Genomic DNA, 21,705 nt, shown 5'->3' on the forward strand with positions numbered 1-21,705 from the left:
CCTGACCAGGCCCACACAGCAACTCTGGCTCAACCAATGGCACGAGACTATCTGTTTTGTCTGACCAATGACAAACGAGGGGAATGTTAAAGAAATCTGCTTGAATACAGTCATTGGCTGTGTCTCATTTGGAAGGCTGCGTGCTAGGTAGGACGCGTCCTTTGAAGGCTGCGGTGTACCGAGCGTCCTCGTTTAAACAAATCTCGTTTATGGTTGCTATGACAGCACGCCACTCTTTAACAAGCGCGAGCGCTTTGAGTGAGAAGGGAACAAAGTCCCTTTAGAAGGGAATGTATGAGGTACATTTTAGGAGAGTTATAAAGATGTAAAGAGAAAAGAAAATAGATTTTACAGGTGTACATTTAGTCTAATACTTTAATTATATATTAATATAATTATACATATTATATACTCTGCACCCATCTACTGAGGTACTTCAACTTGGGAATTAACATTACTTGCGTTTGAACATCATATTTACAGGCAAATTGGCGTTATTTTTTTTAGACACTTCCGTTGAAGCAAAGAATTGTGGGTTGTGAGTGCCCACAAAGGATACACCTCATGCATCCTCCAAATTCCCGTGAAAGAAGGTCGCATTCGAAGGCTGTATTCGAAGTGTCCTACTCACTTTTATGAAATGAGACAGCCTCGATGACATATGCGGCTGAGAAATGTGACCTCCGGAGGATGCAGCCTTCCAAACAAGACAACAATATGTTGCCTCGACAAAGACAACATACTGTTTTTCTGGAGATATCTATCCATCTATCTATTGTTCTATCATTTTATCTTTCTATCTATCAATCTATCTGTCTATTGTTCTGTTTGTCACAAATGGTTGCCGAGATGAGATGTTGGCTCTATTTGCAGGCTTTAATAAAAATGATGACAGTGAAACAACAAACAGGAACTCAAAACAACAACAAAACAAGAACTGACAAAGAAGGAACTAAACTAGAGGGTATTTATACATACAAGGCATAATAAGGGAATGGAAAACAGGTGAGAACAATAAGGAACAGATGGCAGTGATGAGGGCAGTTCATACTGGGTAATGTAGTCAGGGGGAAACACTTCAAAATAAGAGTCCTAGGAAACACAAGGGAGACAACCTGTGACACTGTCTATCTGTCTATCGTTCTAATTGTTTGTCTATCATTCTATCTATCTATCTATCTATCTGTCTGTCTATACTTCTATGTATCTATCTAGTTGTACAGAATTTACACACTTCAACATGCACACGGATGGATGTGGGTCACTGGGATGTAAACAAAGTCAACTGTACTGATATGCTGCACATCTACACAGTTTAGACACACATGCACACATGTAGATTTTCTTTCCATTAAATCATCTTTAGGCAGCTCTAATGTAGATTTGACAAGGATAAAATTCCTAATGCAGCTTACCTCATTTATACTGATCTGAGGTCAGAGGCTCTTTGAATGTTTTATGGCTCTTTTGGATACTAATATCATATGAAGTATGACCTCTTGGAACATCATAGTTCCCTGAATGAATTAAAACATTTATTGCAGCTGATTAGTTCTAAGTAATTGATCAGTCACACACCAAACAAGCTGGAAACATCTCGGTAGGAGACCAATTAGCAATGGTGCAATTTTTGCTTACAGGCAGTGGCTTTTAAAAATGCTTGCTGTTGTTGTGTTATGTCTGTGATCAGGGGCAACCATCTAGGCAGATTGTGTGGTTCTTATTCGGCCTATTTCAATTGGAACCACTTTTTTCTTTGTGCCACAAACTGTCTAATTTGACGAACAGCTTGTGGCCAAACTAGACAGATACGTCCCCAATAGTCTTGCATAGCCAGATTTTTGACTATCAGCATAAAATCTGGTCTTTTTGTAGCTTTTTCTGTCCAAGAATTACCCATTTAGACAGGAAAAAACGGTATGATTGACATGTAAAGCAACCAACCACAGTTTGTTTTGTTTTACATATTGTTTAGGGGCTAAATTTAATTGATGATAGCACAATAAGGTCATTCCGTGTCCCCGGCTAAAAAATGTTTTTTTTTTTAATTTATTTATTATTTTATTTTTTTCTGGTTAAAGAAAATCATAAATGATGATGAAAGACAGAATATTATATGCATTTGATCAATATTTACTGAGTATTATATTATTTTGTAGAGAAGGGTAAAAATGTACATTTTCGCCCATTATTTTTTATCAAAACTGCAGGTCAAAAAATCATCTTGGTGACAGTGTAATTATTATTTAATTTTCTTACACAGAGATAGGTAGGTCTGTTACTAAACACAAAAGTGTTTTTTACTTTGATAACAAAGAATATACAGTTCTTCTTGTTGATGTAGTTTATTTAATTGCTGCAAAATGCTTCAAACAAAGCTTAACATATTTCAAAATTGAAATTTTGTCAAATCCAGCAAATAGTTTGTCCTCTAATGCACTCATTGTAGCAGCCTAGTACCTCATAAACATGACTTAGTTTCTTAGCGGACCAATAAAAATCTTTTCACCCCAATTCCTGGAAATGACGTAGTTGCCAGCCAATCAGTTTGGAGCTTTTTGGTTTAAGAATGCTTTTGCCTTTTTTGTGCCCATACCGTATATCAAGATACTGTATAAACTGTGTCCAGAGTTTCCATTTGTGCATGCAGTTAGCTGACTTCATTCAGTGGGAGAGATCCGGAGAGTTGTTCTAATATTAATGGTGTTTGGATGAAGCATCCTCTGGTGTACAGTGTGTGTGTGTGTGTGTGTGTGTGTGTGACAGACAGTCTGCCTGTTCCACAAAAGAAAGTATATCAATTGGGTTTAGAATAACATGAGTGTGAGTAAATTATGACAGAATTTATATTGTTACGTGAACTATCCCTTTAAAGGAGTATTCCGGGTTCAATACAAGTTAAGGTCAATCGACAGCATTGTGGCTTAATGTCGATTACCACAAAAATGTATTTCGTTTTAACAGAAGAATTTATGTAAGTGCTTTTCTTAAATTACAAGCTTCAAATTTCTGCCTTTAAACCCTCCAAAAATTGGCCCCATTCACTTCCACTGTAACCTCGATTTCTGCTTTTTTTTTTTAAAGAAAAGGAAGAGGGAGGGTGGCCTGGGTAGCTCAGTGGTAAAAGACGCTGGCTACCACCCCTGGAGTCCGCTAGTTCGAATCCCAGGGCGTGCTGAGTGACTCCAGGCAGGTCTCCTAAGCAACCAAATTGGCCCGGTTGCTAGGGAGGGTAGAGACACATGGGGTAACCTCCTCATGGTCGCTATAATGTGGTTCGTTCTCTGTGGGGCGCGTGGTGAGTTGAGCACGGATGCCACGGTGGATGGCGTGAAGCCTCCACACACACTATGTCTCCGTGGCAACGCGCTCAACAAGCCACATGATAAGATGCGCTGGTTGATGGTCTCAGACGCGGAGGCAACTGGGATTCATCCTCCGCCACCCGGATTGAGGCGAGTCACTACGCCACCACGAGGACTTAAAAGCGCATTGGGAATTATGCATTCCAAATTGGGAGAAAAAGAAAAAAAAAAAAAGGAAAAGGAAGAGGGGGAATCAACATTACGCCACAAATGCTGTCTAATGAGCTTAACTTATATTGAAACCGGAATATTCCCTTAAAGGTTTGCACCATTTTTTAAAGTAAACAGAGGAAGAAATATACAAGCTCATAGTTTCTCTCTCAGTGTCCTTGTTCAGTTTTGCTGCTCCTCTCTGTCGGTCATGTGCATCTGTGTTTGCAGAACACAGGCGTCCTGTGCCATGTTATGCTCTGTTGCCATCTACACAGACAGTAGGGCGGCATGCCGTACATGCCGGAGGTCTGACTGACCCAGATCCACAGATCCCAGGCTTGTGCTCTTCCCGCTGCTGTCCACATACAGACCTGTTATGGAAGGGCCACTGACCCACTTCACACTATTGTGTCTCTAAATCCCTTCACTGACTCTCAGAGCACATATGCTAATGCAAAACTACAGATAGGTGTGTGTAGTTATAACTGGATATTTAAATATGAAACGCATATACTGTAAGCTACAAAATTTAGCCTACTGAACTAAGAATCCATGCAGGACTTTAAAAAGTTGTGAAATGGCAACATTAGGCGTTAATAATGCATGATCTTGCTTTGATTCATAACTCAGAATATACAGTATTATACATAATAATATAACTGAGCCTGTGAGACATTTTATTTTTTCTGTAATAATTGCTGTCAAGCATCCTTAAAGTGATAGTTCACCCATAAATTAATATTCTGTCACTGTCATTGTTCCAAACCTTTGTGTCTTCATCTTCTCTGGAACCAAAAACAAGGTGTTAGGCAAAATGTTAGGGGCTGACATCCTCAGTCACCATTCACTTTCAAAAATGGAAATAAACAAACAAATGGAAGTGAATGGTGACTGAGGCTAACATTCTGTCTAACATTTCCTTAATTGTGTTCATTGTGTCCAGGTCATACTGGTTTAGAACATGAGTGTGAATAAATGATATCATCATTTTCATTTTCAAACTGTCACTCTAATAGTGGGTATAAAGGATGACATAGACACATGATTCATGCATGCAAGGTGTTAAAATTAATAATCAGATCTTTGCAATGTAACTAGTTACTCACTACTTGAGAAATCTTTTAATTTGATACTTTCTTACTCTTACTCAAGTAATTATTAACATTAGTACTTTTACTTCTACTTGAGTAATTAATGTTTAACTATTTTTGGCTACTCTACCCACCTCTGGCGGTAACTTAGCTGAGCTATGTGAGTCGACATGTTAGCCGAAAGTGTCATAGAAGCACCACAAAATTACGTGGTTGCTTCAGCAATTGCGTTTTTTATCTCACATATGGTTTTTATGAAACTATTGGTAAGGTTTAAGGTAGGGTGATCAGTTTTGTTGATTTAAAACTCGAGCATTAAGCTTATAAACCTCATCTGTTTGGGATAAAATGTAACTCGCTTTTAGCGCCACTCAGTGGACATTTCACCTCGGAAATACTGCAATACATGAAAGAAACCACGTAATGTCCTTTTGCAAAAATATCACCACAGTCACCTAATGTTAATGATATCAGGTTGGGCAGTGAGTTTTGCAGTTTTCGTCTTTCATTATATTTCCTTTGTCCACTCTATGTTTTTATTTTATTTTTTAAAAGATTCTAGGTGAAATCTTACCTCCTTTTATGGCCGATAAGGGATTGTGAGATCTATTTTTACTGAAAGCATCTGTGTTGGAGCTGAAATCTGAGTCGGCAGCAATGGACCCGATAGACCCATCACATGAACTTTTGGACTCAAACGCAGGTGTTTTTATGTTTAGCTCAGCGACCAGATCTGGCTAGGTGTTTGTGTCAACAAATACTTGAATCAAAGGCTCTTTTCTGTGTTTTAGAAGAATCCCCTTAAAAAAAATCGAAACTAGCTGCAAATTTGCAACAAATTTGACGCTCGTTATTTTTAAATGTAAATGAGCTTTTGATTTACCGCATATGTTTGCCAGAAGTTTGCAGCTCTTCGCCGGTAGTGGTGTACCTCCGCCAAACCTTTTTGCGACAATGGACAATTTGCCACAGGTTTGCCGCAAAGCTCATTTGCATGTGAAAATGATCAGTGGCGAATTTGTGGCAAGTTTGCCATGAACTTTTGATTTTCTTAAGGATCCTAGTGACCTTCTCTCTTTAAAGCCAAATGCAAAAGCTTTTTTTTGTCTGAAATGCCTGAATCTCTCTTTGATGATCTGCCTGGACATGTCCTAAACATTTCTCATGCTTTAGTCTTGGGTTTACGGCTGTGATTTAATCTTTTTGCCCCTCTGCCCAAACATTATCTCATCCATGGATCACTTGCAGTTTTTCTTTCTCTTTCATGTTCACAAAAGTTCTCGACTCTGGTCTTGACCTCTTTCCTACATCCTCACGAGTGTATCTACAGAGATTTCATCTTGGTTTCTGTTGCTTTACTTATGGGCCATTAAAGACAATGTGAAGTCAAAATTAAATCTATTTATTTACTAAAAGTCAACAAACGGCATTCACAACCCATTTTAATTCCATAATCGGAAGTATTTCCAAGTGAAACGTGACAAAAAAAGTAGGGAAGGATTAATTTAATTCATTTCAAATTTATTGGATTGTCCTTGTCATATTTAAACCCAAATAAGTGCAAAAAAATAAATAAATAAATAAATATATATATATATATATATATATATATATATATATATATATATATATATATATATATATATATATATACACTATATGGCCAAAAGTTTGTGGACACCATATGTGCTTGATGAAAATCTGATTTCAAAACCTTAGGCATCAGTTTCCCCCTTTGCTGTAATAACAGCTTCCACTCTTTTGGGAAGGCTTTCCACTATACTGTATGTAGTAACATGGCTGCAGGGATTTGCTCTCATTCAGACACAAGGCTATCAGTGAGGTCAGGAACTGATGTTGGTCGATGGGGCCTGACTTACAGTTGCTGTTCCAGTTCACCCCAAAAGTGATCAGTGGTGTTCAGGTCTGGGCTTTGTGCAGGCCAGTCAATTTCTTCCACGCCAGACACAGTAAACCATTTTTTTATGGACTTCCCTTTGTGGAACAGAAAAGGGCTATCCCCAAACAGTTGCCACAAATTTGGAAGCACACAAAGCCCAAGCCATTACATAAAGAAACATTAAGATTTTTCTTTACTGGATTTAATGGAGTAACCAGATTTGTTAATTAGAAGGGGGTGTCCACAAACTTTTGGACTGTATATATATAGATTAAAATATATTTTGTATAAATAAAATGAAGACTACATTTAGGACCATTAAGATATTTTGCATTGTAACACATTTTACCCCCCAAATCTCATTACCATAACGTTTCTGGGCATTTTACTGTTACTATTCCCATTTTCAGTGATGAAACAGTATTACAGTAAAAAAACATGTTGTATAAAGATTTTTTAATTAAAATAAGCATAAATAAAAGGCAGTACCAAGGGAGTGCTACTATGATGTATAAATACTTCACAATTTTTAATAGCATATCATTTTCTTCTAGTTTCAGTAATGAGAATATCATAATGACAATTTTTTTCCACATTGCGGTAAAGAAATCATGGGAGTAAAATGTGCATAACTGTCATGAAAATAATGTCAAAATGTCAAAAAAACGTAATGGTTCTTTGTTTGTTTTTGTTTTTTTAGAAAATGTGTACAGATGGGGGCCTGGGTAGCTCAGCGAGTAAAGACACTGACTACCACCCCTAGAGTCACGAGTGACTCCAGCCAGGTCTCCTAAGCAACCAAATTGGCCCGGTTGCTAGGGAGGGTAGAGTCACATGGGTTAACCTCCTCGTGGTCGCTATAATATGGTTCGCTCTCGGTGGGACGCGTGGTGAGTTGTGCGTGGATGCCGCGGAGAATAGCGTGAAGCCTTCATACACGCTATGTCTCCGCGGTAACGCGCTCAACAAGCCACGTGATAAGATGTGCGGATTGACGGTCTCAGACGCGGAGGCAACTGAGATTCGGCCTCCGCCACCCGGATTGAGGCGAGTCACTACGCCACCACGAGGACCTAGAGCGCATTGGGAATTGGGCATTCCAAATTGGGGAGAAAAAGGGGAGAGAAAAAAAAAAAAAACAAATGTGTACAGACCAGGATTGAAAAAATAAACAAGAAATTAATTAATTATTTCTCTGTTTGTCCAGTACGAAATAACTCACTTTGGTACCCTATACAGGGTGAGAAGAACCTTCCAACCATCAGTATAGATTCAGGTCTTTCCTGTGACCCTTTTTTGTGTACTTTACAAACATATAGGAGGTAATTGCGGCAATTCTCTAGCAGTCATCACTGAAAATCAGTACTAACGACTGTGCTGAGTTGTTCTGAAAGAGTTTGCACTTGTTTTTACACGGAACATTAGACGTTTGAACTTTTGACCTTTGACTTGTTGGACGTCTTAAGAGATTTCATAAATTCTCCATCCTAAATTTGCTGTATCGTTGTGATAACATACACTTGCATCTACTTATTTTATCTCACATCTAACATGCCTTGTGTATTGCCAGCCCAATTACTTCTGTGAAGCACTAATTGATTCTATCTCCAAATTAGAGTAATTTAGCATCTGGTTAGCGTGAACGTATCTGCTTCTTAGCAGGAGAAAAATGGCACACTTTCTGTTTCGTTGCCAGGCCAGATGGAGTCTCTATGTTAGCACAGACAGTTTGTCCCTTCGGTCTCAGTAAACGAGTAGAGTGAGACATTAGCCTGCTGCTAACCTTTACAGACTGAACATGAGAACATCTAAAAAGAGCTCGGAGGGGAGGCTCGTGAGAGACTTATCATCTGACTTTGATGTGTTGCTTTTCTTTCTCAAAGAGAGAACGAGAGACAAGCAAGAGAGAATGATCTCTCTGGGTTAAGCCTTGAATGTTTCCTATTCTTGAAAAATATAAATTATTGTCTGTACTAACTGTACTACTATTGGTAAAAACTATGGTTACCATGTTTTTTCTGGCATATGTTTCACCCAGAGCTATTTATTGTCCATTCATACAGTAGAATGTACAGTAGCATATAGTAGCATTGCCACAACTAAACAGCCATTAGTCTGTAGGCAGTGACATTTTTTGTCTTTCTCTCATGGACGCCATGGGATCTACAGCATCGGCCCTCAGAAGACAGCAACTGCATAATCAAAGACTAAGACCTCAGTGACCTCAGAAGCAACAGGACAAATACAGACCTGCCTTCTAATCATCACAGGATGTTTACACGCCATGTTGACCTCATGTTTACACTGTGAGGTCATGGGTCAAGATGCATGTCGATTTTTACAAAAACCTGGGTTTAACTTCAAATAACAGGGTGATATAGGCTAACATTTTGGTGTTACACCATTTAAATAATTAATGCAAGGTCAGAGGTCAAGTTGGTAGTCATTTAGCTTATACTTTTTCCAAAGCGATTTATAGTTCACCCAAAAAAATTAAAATTCTCTCATCATTTACTCACCCTCATGCCATCACAGATGTGTATGACTTTCTTCAGCTGAACACAAATGAAGATTTTTAGAAGAAAATGTTTAGCTCTGTATGTCCTCACAGTGAATTGGTACCAAAGCTTTGAAGATCCAAAAAGCACATAAAGGCAGCATAAAAGTAATCCATAAGACTCCAGTGGTTAGATCCACGTCTTCGGAAGTGATATGATAGGTGTGGGTGAGAAACAAATCAATATTTAAGTCCTTTTTTACTATCAATCTCCACTTTCACATTCTTCTTCTTTTGTTTTTGGCGATTTGCATTCTTTGTGCATATCACCACCTACTTGGCAAGGAGGAGAATTTATAGTTAAAAAAGACTTAAATATTGATCTGTTTCTCACCCACACCTATCATATCGCTTCTGAAGATATGGATTAAACCACTGGAGTCTTATGGATTACTTTTATGCTGCCATTATGTTATTTTTGGAGTTTTACAATTTTGATACCCATTCATTTCTAAAAATCTTCGTTTGTATTCAGCAAAGTCATACACATCTGGGATGGTATGAAGGTGAGTAAATAATGAGAATTTTCATTTTTGTGTGAACTATTCTTTTAAGGCCGATTTATACTTCTGCGTCAAACCAACGGCGTAGGCTACACGTCAGTGGCGTGCAGTGCATTTTAAGTCTGGGCATTCAGTGTGATTCATGCCATTAAGAAAACACAGTTTCACAATGAATAAGACACCCTATGCCTTTGGGCATCATACATTAAGTCGCAGCTAATTAATAATACCAATTGACATTTTAAAAACATGTCCACGCATGAAAGCCAAAACTTGAAATGACACTTAATGCTCAAGCCTAATTTTAACGGCAGCATGATTGTTGTGTGAAATGAACATCTCCCGTACAGACATTCAGAAATCATAATTTTTCATATGAATCTACCAAAGAGGTCTATAATACCTGGAAAAATCTATCTAATAATATTTGCGATTTAAATGTTGCTTGCAATAAATTTCGTTTCGTAGGGTACACGGTTATGATGCGTTCCATTTAAGTTGGATGTGGGATATTCCTACTTGATATCTCCGACCATAAATGCATTCCATTCCCTGATATTCGGAACTGCAACACTCCCGTTAGCTTAGCAGGGGTTTGACTCTCATTAGAGATGTCTCCTAGCAACCCAACTGATAAACAATGCTGCAGCGCTAGCATTTGTGCTTCAGGTGTACGATTATCAAAAGAGATCATAATGTTTTATACACCTGTTTCTGCAGGCTTTTGTTAAACAAGCTTTAATATCATGTAATGTGGAAACAAACTCATTTATCGATATTACTTAATAAAGTCAATGTTTATCACTTTGTATATCTTCCTGAGTGTCGACATGTTTGTGTGACATCATGCCCTTGCATCTCGGCGAATTTCAGGTCTTTCCTGTGACCCTTTTTTGTGTACTTTACAAACATATAGGAGGTTATTGCGGCAATTCTCTAGCAGTCATCACTGAAAATCAGTACTAACGACTGTGCTGAGTTGTTCTGAAAGAGTTTGCACTTGTTTTTACATGGAACATTTGAACTTTTGACCTTTGAATTGTTGGGCGTTTTAAGAGATTTCATAAATTCTCAACACAAAACGGGAGAACCTAACAGGGTGATAAACCACAACGAACTGAAACAAGACTAATAACACATTAAATGGGGTTAAATAGGAATGAAAGCGAGGCGGATAAAAAGAAAAGCAGGTGAATCAAATGAACTAATAATGAGGTAACAAGGGTGCAGGGTCAGGACAAGAGACAGCACATGGCAAACAGCTTAACAAGAACCATGTGCTCACAAAAAACACAACAGACCAGGCAGGAAGAGCACATGGCAATGAAGCCGTCATTGGCCATGTGCTCAAACAAACACAAAGACAAGACAATAAAGCACATGGCAATGAAGCCATCATCAGCCATGTGCTCAAACAAAAAGACAAGACCAGACAAGAACACACGGCAAGAGATCCGAAACCGAACACGAAGCCATGCTCTCACAAAGACAAGGCATGGAGCATGAGTGTCCGGATCCTGACTCAGAAACAAGACCGAACCAGACCAATGAGTCAGGATCCAGACACCATGCTCTGAACTTGAAACACGGACTAGACAGAAAAGTACACGGCAAGGAAACAACCAAAGCCGTGTGCTCACACAGAGACATAGAACATACGTGTCAGGATACAGTGTATGCTTGATTTATTTTCTCTCTTAATGAAAGAAAACATCTATAATAAACAATATGTACCTTCATCTCAACCTATTTTATAGTATATAGTATAGTCATACACTGTACTTTGATGAACTTTAGCTTTTAATGCTACAATAATGTGATACATACTTTTGAATCCACTAATAATATTGCGTTTATTTATGTAAATAAAATTGACAGTAAATGCAAACCACCGTATAGGCCACCACATAGAGGCTACAGTGTAGGTTCGGCTTTTATGGTACACTTATTAAAGGGACAATCTCCCTGGAGAAACCTGGTTTTAAGATTCTTGCTCTAGGACACAATGGTAATACACAGGCCCAGACAGAATCTGCAGACTTTTTCACATTTTCTGTGCTGATTTGGTAAAATCTGGTAAAATGAGTTGAGAGTACTAGAATTTTTATTTTTGGGTGAACTATCCCTTTAACAATAATGATATAGTCTACAATTGTGGTGTGATACCATATATCTATAAGTGACACAGAATGTTTCGGTCTGACACAGAGACATGTTAGTGCTCGTATTGAAAATGACTTTTGCACAATTTTCCGCTCTCTCCAATGAATATTGTCTGTTTGAAACTGAAATGATGAAGCCGTTGGCCCAAGAACACAGTGGAAGATTTATTCCACCGGCCCTTTAATTGCCCTTCCATTTGACTCTCCAGAGGGTCCAGCTACTTTGCTGTTTATCCGGCAGGCTTTCAACGCATCAGAAGCTCATTTCTGTGTCTGACGTGACGACAATAAACACATTTTGTTAGCTGTTAATCTAATTAGATTCATCCCATAATCATTATCTAAACTCATCAGAAAGAATACAGTCATGGATTTTTACAGTTCTCAGTTAATCCATTGAAAAGTTGCTGTGGAATCCAGTAAATGTGGGATGTGAAGATTTGGGGGTTTTCTGTGCATGTTATTAGAGTTACGAATTAAGTATAACCAAAAAATACGGGAATTAAATGATTTTATGACTTTTGGTTCTGCTAATGGTTTTTGATTGTGCATTCTGCCGAACAAATGACTCTTTTGAGACGGTTCTTTTAAATCTACACTGGAAATTATACAACACTACCTCTAGGACAAATTACTATTTATCAATCGGTTCCTTTTAATGAAACAAAATCATAGTGATCCACAAAAAATAAAAATGATCAAAACAATTAATAAAAAAACAAAAAAATGAATTCATAAAATATCTTTATTAAAAAGTCTGTGTAAACACATTTTGCAAGAATCTGTTTTGTTAAAATATGAAATTATCTCATTATTTTATGACAGGCACCTGTGTGCAGTAAATCCAGTAAGAATTGCAGTTTTAATTCAAACTCAACTCAATTTAACTCAAAAGTACCAAAAGAATCTAATGACCGCAGTCATTAAATTCCCTACGATTCCCAACCATACATGTTATTCACAATAAGAAAAAAAATCTCATTTTAATTTTTCATCAAAATGTAATAACTTGCTCCGCCTCTGAAATGACTTTTTTTCTTCCCTTTTTCTCCCCAATTTGGAATGCCCAATTCCCCATGCACCCTAAGTCCTTGTGGTGGCATAGTGACTTGCCTCAATCTGGTGGAGAATGAATCTCAGTTGCCTCTGCATCTGAGACCGTCAATCCGTGCATCTTGTCATGTGGCTTGTTGAGCACGTTACCGTGGAGACCTAGCATGTATGGAGGCTTCACGCTATTCTCCGCGGCATCTACACACATCTCACACACGCACCCCACCGAGAGTGAGAACCACATTATAGTGACCATGAGGAGGTTACCCCAACGTGACTCTACCCACCCTAGCAACCTGGCCAACTGGTTGCTTAGGAAGCCTGACTGGAGTCACTCAGCACACCCTGGATTTGAACTTGTGACTCCAGGTGTGGTAGTCAGCGTCTTTACTTGCTGAGCTATCCAGGCCCGCCTGAATGACTTTCTTGTTCAGGTGATGTCACCAAGCCCTTTTAATTTTCAGACCCTCCCCAATCCTGTTTCACTCAGAAATACGTCACATGGTTGTGAACACCATTTCATGTTGACTTCAACTTGGAAATAACAACTGCCCTATTGTTGTCTTAAAAACCCTTTAAAATCAGTTAAAATATTGGTAGTCTCAATATTATTCAAAATTCGCAGCACTTTCATGCCATCATTTAGTTAGCATGGTACGCAGAGCATTAGCATAGTAAGCTATTCCGTCAGGTCTCATGCAATCCTTCATATTCACAGAAAAGTGAGACGCAGGAGGCTAATGTTTCCTCTCTCAGTCTCTCCTCACTGAATGTATAATGTACAGTCATGGGAAAAAGAAAGTACACCCTCCTTGTATTCTATGGTTTTACATATCAGGGCATAATAAAAATCATCTGGTCCTTAGCAGGTCTTAAAATTAGGTAAATACAGCCTCAGATGAACAATAACACATGACATATTACACCGTGTCATGATTTATTTAACAAAAATAAAGCCAAAATGGAGAAGCTATGTGTGAAAAACTAAGTACACCCTTACTGCTTCTATAGGAATTAAGAGGCTATGTAGTAGCCAGGTGCTGCTAATCAAATGCCCTTGATTAATAGATCATCAGCAAGTGTGACCACCTTTATAAAAGCTGAAGTTTTAGTAGTTTGCTGGTCTGGAGCATTCAGGTGTGTGTATACACAATGCCAAGGAGGAATGTCATCAGCAATGATCTTAGAGAAGCAATTGTTGCGGCCCATCAATCTGGGAAGGGTTATAGGATCATTTCCAAACAATTTAAAGTCCACCATTCTACAGTGAGAAAGATCATTGACAAGTGGAAAACATTCAAGACAGTTGCCAATCTTCCCCGGAGTGGACGTCCCAGCAAATTCACCCCAAGGTCAGACCGTGCAATGCTCAGAGAAATTGCAAAAAACCCACAAGTTACATCTCAGACTCTACAGGCCTCAGTTAGCATGTTAAATGTTAAAGTTCATGACAGTAAAATTAGAAAAAGTCTGAACAAGTATGGTTTGTTTGGAAGGGTTGCCAGGAGAAAGCCTCTTCTCTCTAAAAAGAACATGGCAGCACGGCTTAGGTTTGCAAAGTTGCATCTGAACAAACCACAAGGCTTCTGGAACAATGTCCTTTGGACAGATGAGACCAAAGTGGAGATGTTTGGCCATAATGCACAGTGCCACATTTGGTGAAAACCAAACACAGCGTATCAGCACAAACACCTCATACCAACTGTCAAGCATGGTGGTGGAGGTGTGATGATTTGGGCTTTGTTTTGCAGCCACAGGACCTGGGCACCTTGCAGTCATTGAGTTGACCATGAACTCCTCTGTATACCAAAGTATTCTAGAGTAAAATGTGAGGCCATCTGTCTGACAGCTAAAGCTTGGCTGAAATTGGGTCATGCAACAGGACAATGATCCCAAGCACACCAGCAAATCTACAACAGAATGGCTGAAAAAGAAAAGAATAAAGGTGTTGCAATGGCCCAGTCAAAGTCCAGACCTCAACCTGATTGAAATGCTGTGGCGGGACCTTAAGAGAGCTGTGCATAAACAAATGCCCGCAAACCTCAATGAACTGATGCAACGTTGTAAAGAAGAGTGGGCCAGATTTCCTCCACAATGATGTGAGAGACTGAAAGTCATACAGAAAATGATTACTTGAAGTTATTGCTGTTAAAGGTCATTCTACAAGCTTTTGAATCATAAGGTGTACTTAGTTTTTCACACATGGCTTCTCCATTTTGGCTTTATTTTTGTTAAATAAATCATGACACGGTATAATATGTCATGTGTTTTTGTTCATCTGAGGTTGTATTTACCTAATTTTAAGACCTGCTAAGGACCAGATGATTTTTATTATGTCCTGATACGTAAAACTATAGAATTCAAGGAGGGTGTACTTTCTTTTTCCCAAGACTGTATAGGATGTGAAAAGCCTGAGGGAAGGAGATCACATGTGTCTTTAACGTGTTTTACGTGTGAGTAAAGTGTGAATGGTGCTAATGTCCTGCTAATGGGGTTGAAGTGGTTAGCAAGGTATGAGAGTGAACTTGTTTCTACAGAGTGAATCAAGGTGAAAATCTGATACACTGCGGTTTTTAGTATGCTGGATGCGTACAAATTACTGTATTAATATTCCTGGAGACAGAAATGGTGCTGTAGTTTGTCAGGGCAGTGATGCTCAAAATAATGAGGCTGTTTAATATATTCCTTTTAAAATTTGCCATGATGACCATAGTTCCCCTGAAAATACTATAGTTAATATAGTTAGTAATAATGCTTGCTAAGGCAATGAATAAATTCCTTTCAGTATTTGGAAGCTCTTGCTTATTAAATTTGCACTCAGACTTTACAACAACATGATAAGATTGGGTGAAAGTGTATTATTTGCTGTAGAGTTTTTTATTTATTAGAAATGTAGTTAATATTTTTTGTTTCTTTTCTTTCTTTTATTTCACCAGTTCTCACATCTCCACCAGAGACAAGTGGCACTCTTGAGAAAGAGAATGAAATGGACAGTGAGATCCTGAAAGCGGACGACACGACAATCACAGACTCCTCCCTCATAACAGATCCGCCATCAAAAACGGAACCAATCAAATCTGACACGAGACCCACCACACCGGGAGGCGCTGCCAACCCCCCGCCTAAAAAAGGTATACTGAGAATTCACATTCTCTTGAAAAATTCACGAACCCTGTAACTATGGCTTAAAGGGATAGTTCACCCAAAAAGGAAAATTCTCTCATCATTTACTCACCCTCATGCCATCCCAGGTGTGTATGACTTACTTTCTTCCTCAAAACACATTTGAAGAAAAATATCTTAGCTCAGTAGGTCCTTAAAATTCAAGTGGATGGTGATACGTCCTTTGAAGCTCGAAAAAGAACAGACAGTCAGCATAAACAGTCATCCATACAACTTCACTGGTTAAATGAATTATTCTAAAGCGAAACAGTCAATTTGCTGCCAAAAAGACCAACATTTAAGTAGTTTTTAACTATAAATCATTGCTTCCGGTCAGCAGCAGTATGCGTGTGTGACTTAATCGTGTTGGCATGTTCACCCAAGAACAGACGCATGTGCGACACACACGGAAGAGCGACGCTGTTTGCAATGGAGTAGGAGGAACGCTGTACAGAAGCTTTGTTGCTTTTGGTTTAGATCTGAATTTGTATCTGTTTGTTTACTCACAATGGGGCATTTTTTTGCTCATCCTGGATGTCTCATCTGAGAGGAAAAACGTGATATTACATCCGTAACATGCCAACGTGAATATGTCAGACGAGAGACCGCATGAACTCCACCCTCTCATGAAGCGATGATTTATAGTTAAAAATATACTTTTGCTTTAGAAGACATTTATTTAACTACTGGAGTCGTATGGATGATGTTTATGCTAACTGTCTGTTATTTTTTTTTTTTTGAAGATTCAAAGGTCTGATCACCATCCACTTGCATTTTAAGTTCCTACTGAGCTAAGATATTTTTCTTCAAATGTGTTCTGCTGAAGGAAGAAAGTCACACACATCTGGGATGGTATGAGGGTGAGTACATGATGAGAGCATTTTCATTTTGGGGTGAACTATCCATTTAAATTGGTAAGAATGGCCCAGTACTTATTTATTTATCTCCTCTTTTCGGCATGCCCAATTCCCAATGCGCTCCAAGTCCTCGTGGTGGCGTAGTGACTCGCCTCAATCCGGGTGGAGGATGAATCTCAGTTGCCTCCGCATCTGAGACCGTCAATCCGTGCATCTTATCATGTGGCTTGTTGAGTGCATTACCATGGAGACATGGCGCTATTCTCCGCGGCATCCACACGCCCCACCGAGAGCGAGAACCACATTATAGCAACCACGAGGAGGTTACCACATGTGACTCTACCCTCCCTAGTAACCGGGCCAATTTGGTTGCTTAGGAGACCTGGCTGGAGTCACTCGGCACGCCCTGGATTCGAACTCGTGAACTCCAGGGGTGGTAGCCAGCATATTTTACCACTGAGCTACCCAGGCCCCAGGGTTAGGATTAACATTATGCCACAAATATTGTTGATTCAGCTTCACTTGTATTGAACCCAGAGCATTCCTTTAATGCTCAAGTAAAGCAAATGCTCCAGGACTTCTACAGTAGAAAAATGACTGCATAGAGGAAAAAGCTGACTGTTTAGTGGACTGCATGTGAACATCCATTTCACCAGATTGACTTTTAAACAAAAAAAAATTGTAAATTGGTCAGACAGTCGTGGCTACAGGCCAAGTCATTGTTTGTGAAAAGGGGCGAGATGTGGAAACCCCGCGTGGCCATGCATCAAAGCAGTGTGAGTGTGTGTGCGTCCAGAGAAGATTTGTTGAGTGTTCTCAAACAGTCTGACTCTCTCGAGTGTATAAGGCTTTGCAGAGTTCTTTTGATGGTGGGCGCAAGGCAGAGCGGTTGCCATAGTAACAGTTCGATTCGCTGGGAAAATGGTGCTTACTGCATTTCGTTAAGCGTTCCCCACATGTAAAGAACGCACAAATTAAATAGGAATGTATGCATGCTAATCAAAGTAAATCATTGAAGAGCATCCTGTACATTTCGATCAGTGTGATCAGAATTTTATCCAACTCGTTAAAAACCAAATAAAAAAAACGGGAGGGTTAGTTTGAGTGAGAAATTACACCGCGTATGTCTTATTTATCCAGTATCAAAGACAATGGGCCATATTCGACACCTTTGTAAAAAAAAAAAAAAAAAAAAAAAAAAAGGGGGGATGGTCTAACTACCAATAACACACATATGAGTGAATAACAATACTTTATAAAAATATGTATAATTATTAGTCCAGTCACCATGCAACTTTCCTCTCTTCCCTAAAGCAAATCATATATTTAAAATTTTAGTACAAAATTGCAACAATTTTATGCATAATACACACATGAAAGCTTACAACTATAAATCATATGACAAAAAATATCCAAATTTATTTTAAACATTAACATATAAAGAGTTAAAGAAAACCTAAAAGAATCACAAAGTGAAATATGATTTCAATAATTCATCAAATACAAACATCTCTTGTATGCACCGATCACTGCTACTGTAAGCCCCAAATAGCTAAAAACTTTATATCTGCTTTTACCTTAGGCAGTTTCCTAAAAAATAAGCCATTTTTGCTTGTCTTTGAGCTTGCTTGGCTGAATAATCCTATGTTATATCTTAGATGTCCAGAACAAAATATGCCATCCAGCAGGAAAAGCATGGAAAAAAAACATTAAAAAAAAGTATGTTTTACTAAAAATATTTATGACAAAAAAAGTTATATATCATCACAAAGGAGAGGATCTCAGCTTTCTAATGCCATTTAAATTGAGCTTCTAGTCAGAGGCCGAGATATTTGATGAAATAACAATGGTGGTGCATGAACTGAAAATTAGACTGAATGTCTATGGACAACCACATCTTTGAAGGGCTAAAATGCATTAGAGCGCCGCCTACATTTCAGATCTTTATATTGTGATGGAATGTGATAAAGAGAGAGAAAAAAATTGTTAGTGCTTGCTGCCATAAAGTGTAATGAAATAAGACTTTTAAAAGTGAGATAGAGTGAACAGAACCTGAATTTTGTTTACAAAGTTAGGACAGAATTTTTTATTTTTTTATGTCAGTTTATCAAAAGATTATAAACACAGAATATTATTCATGAATAATTTGAGTCTTTTTTTTTTTTTTATTTGGGGGGATTTCTGAAAAAAATTAGACACATTTTTTGCAATTAGTTTACGGTATGTGTGAATGGTGAGCTTTTAAATTTGAGTGTGATGCACCAGAAATGCACCAGAGTTTAAGGCCAGTAACATACTTTACGCAAGTACGAGTGCGCAGTTACGAGCATGCGGCAAATGCATTGCTTCGCACTGTATGATTTAACATATACCTGTATAATGTGCGTTTGTAACCGGTCTTACTCAACCCGCTCCAAGCAGGATTCAAACCGCTAACAAGGAGGCTGAAGGCTACAGCCTCTAGCATCAGTCGCTAGTGCGCCTCTTGATTACAGGGGATTGAGGTTTACACATTGCACAGCTACCTACCAGCTGGCTACCGTTACACTTTCTTGCACTTTCTTACAAAATGTCTCTTCATGACAGTAGTTGAATAAAAAAAAAAAAAAACACACCATAGAAGTGGACAGTTCACACTAATGTTCGCTATAGCGCCCCTTGAGGCAACTTTGAAAATGCAACATTTGCTTGTGTTGTGTTATGAATTGCGTTGACACATTTTGTAATGCAGCAACACACAAAATCAAGTTTGCATAGCTACAAGCATCTGCGTTCACGTACAGTACTTGTGTAGAGTATCTTTTGGCCTTGGAAGAAAAGAAAAAAAGACATTTTAAAGTGTAATTTGTTTATTTCCTCAACAGATGGGATAAGTTCGCAGCAGCGGCAGAAACAGGCTAAACAGAGGCGAGAGGAGAGAGCCAAATATCTAGGTAAGGCATAATAAAGACTAACACTTGTCCTGGGACAGGTTCGGCCATGTAGAGATAATCATACATTTATGCTGTGCGAAGCGGCTGAAATAGTTCAAAATAAATATAGGCTAAAGAGTCAATGTTAGGCTAAGTAATAATTATCCCAGTTATATATTATATATATCCCAGTTCCCATGTCAAATGTAATCTGTTTGTAATTTAGGAATCAAACTGGACCTGCCAATTCATGGCCAACAGGCTTTTTACTGATCTTTTAGTGAGAGTTTTCATATTTACGGTAAAGTCAGCACCATCGTTTAACGGTAATGACTGACAGTGACTGACACATGTGCTTGTGATATGTGTTTACTGCTGCAGACCAGAGAACGCAGGAGCAAGGTAAGCTACGTCACAGTGATTAATCATTTGATTAGTGAATTGTTTCCATTTACTTCACGTCTGTGCTCTTTGGGTCCTATTATTTTTCTCCTTGGTTGTGTCAGTTTAGCTTATTATCATCCTATTTCTATATCCACAACTTCATTAATCATCATAATTAAAGGTATCTTCCTTTAAATGAATGGCAAAGATATTTCATTCTCTATTTATTGACTATTTTTGCACTGTTAAATCCATTTTCATTGTTTGTTCACACTGGTTTCCTATGATTAAATGTATGTCATTATAAATGGAAATGTAATTGCAATGGATACAAGGATATATACACACATTTGATCATTGAAATATGCATTCAAGTTAGAGCTTAGTGCTTATTGTTTACCAGGAACAATTTTAAACATCTATGTAATATACAGTGCCAAAAGAAAAGTGGTTATCCCACGAAACAAATCATTACGAAAAACCTTCATAAATCAACATACACGTCTCATCTTTTCCATTTTTCCCCATTCGATAGATCCCTCCAGGCACAGGGTGAAAAATGTGCCATCATTAATGTTCAGTTAGCCAGTCCTTTCTCTCAGATTAGCTGTAATTACGATTTCCATTAGCATGATTAGCCTTCTCGGCTATCTATTCACTTTCAGTTGGAAAGATGCAGATAAACCTCTGTTTCTGGCCAGATGCTTATCGATATGATAAGTTCAGTTATGCACCACAGCGGTAGACTAGTCTCACATTACATTAAAGGGTTTATTGTAGCTCAGGCAGGGCTACAAAATCCTAGCTTGACAAGTGTTGTATATAACAAAGACATAAACCTGGCTTAGCTTTTAGAACGAAAGTGAGAGCTGTAATGCTGGATTGCTGCTAGTTTGCCTTACATTGAGAATACAATCTATTTTTCAGTGCACAGTCATGCTGTCAGAAAGCATCAGAGGTGGGCAGAAAGGCCAAAAACTGTACTCAAGTAAAAGTAGAAGTACTAACATAAATAATTATTTGAGTAAGAGTAAGAAAGTATCCAATTAAAAGAGTACTCAAATAGTGAGTAACTCATTACTTTCACAAATGACATAATGGATGTTAACTCTCTATATTCCAATACATAATACACATTTAACGTGTATTACAGAATTACTGTATTATTATTATTATTGTTAATAGAAATACTGTCATCATTCACCATCATGTTGTTCCAAACCTGTATGACTTTTTTCCATGCAAACACAATAAGGAGATTTTAGACTGAATGTATGCCTGTGTCACTATTTAGTTTGTGTATTTTATCTCCGTATTTTGAAAGTGAATGGTGACTGAGACTGTCAGTCCCTAACATTCTGTTTAACATATTTTGTGTTCCACAGAATACAGAAAGTCACACGGGTTTGGAACAATATGAGGGTTGGAAAACGATGACAGAATATACAATTATGGCTGAGCTATCACTTTAAAGGGATAGTTCACCTAAAAATGAAAATTCTCTCATCATTTACTCTCATGCCATCCCAGATGATGCCATGCAGATCACAAAGTAAGATATTTGGAAGAATATTTCAGCTCTGTAGGTCAGTACAATGCAAGTAAA

At 38.2% G+C, this 21,705-nt stretch overlaps 1 protein-coding gene across 4 annotated transcripts in view; it reads left to right on the forward strand.

Moving 5' to 3' along the window:
- Positions 1-21,705, forward strand: part of LOC127425289 (MAP7 domain-containing protein 1-like) — a 71,897-nt gene that overhangs the window by 15,676 nt on the left and 34,516 nt on the right. For 2 of the 4 annotated variants that reach the window (XM_051671059.1, XM_051671061.1), the window contains exons 2-4: positions 15,721-15,915; positions 19,668-19,736; positions 20,097-20,117. In XM_051671059.1, the coding sequence (XP_051527019.1) occupies positions 15,721-15,915; positions 19,668-19,736; positions 20,097-20,117 (285 nt within the window). The remainder of the gene's footprint in view (positions 1-15,720; positions 15,916-19,667; positions 19,737-20,096; positions 20,118-21,705) is intronic. The other 2 variants (XM_051671060.1, XM_051671062.1) reach the window with 1 other exon arrangement.

Source organism: Myxocyprinus asiaticus, chromosome 34, assembly GCF_019703515.2.
Source record: "Myxocyprinus asiaticus isolate MX2 ecotype Aquarium Trade chromosome 34, UBuf_Myxa_2, whole genome shotgun sequence".
In the NCBI taxonomy this organism is placed as follows: Eukaryota; Metazoa; Chordata; class Actinopteri; order Cypriniformes; family Catostomidae; genus Myxocyprinus; species Myxocyprinus asiaticus.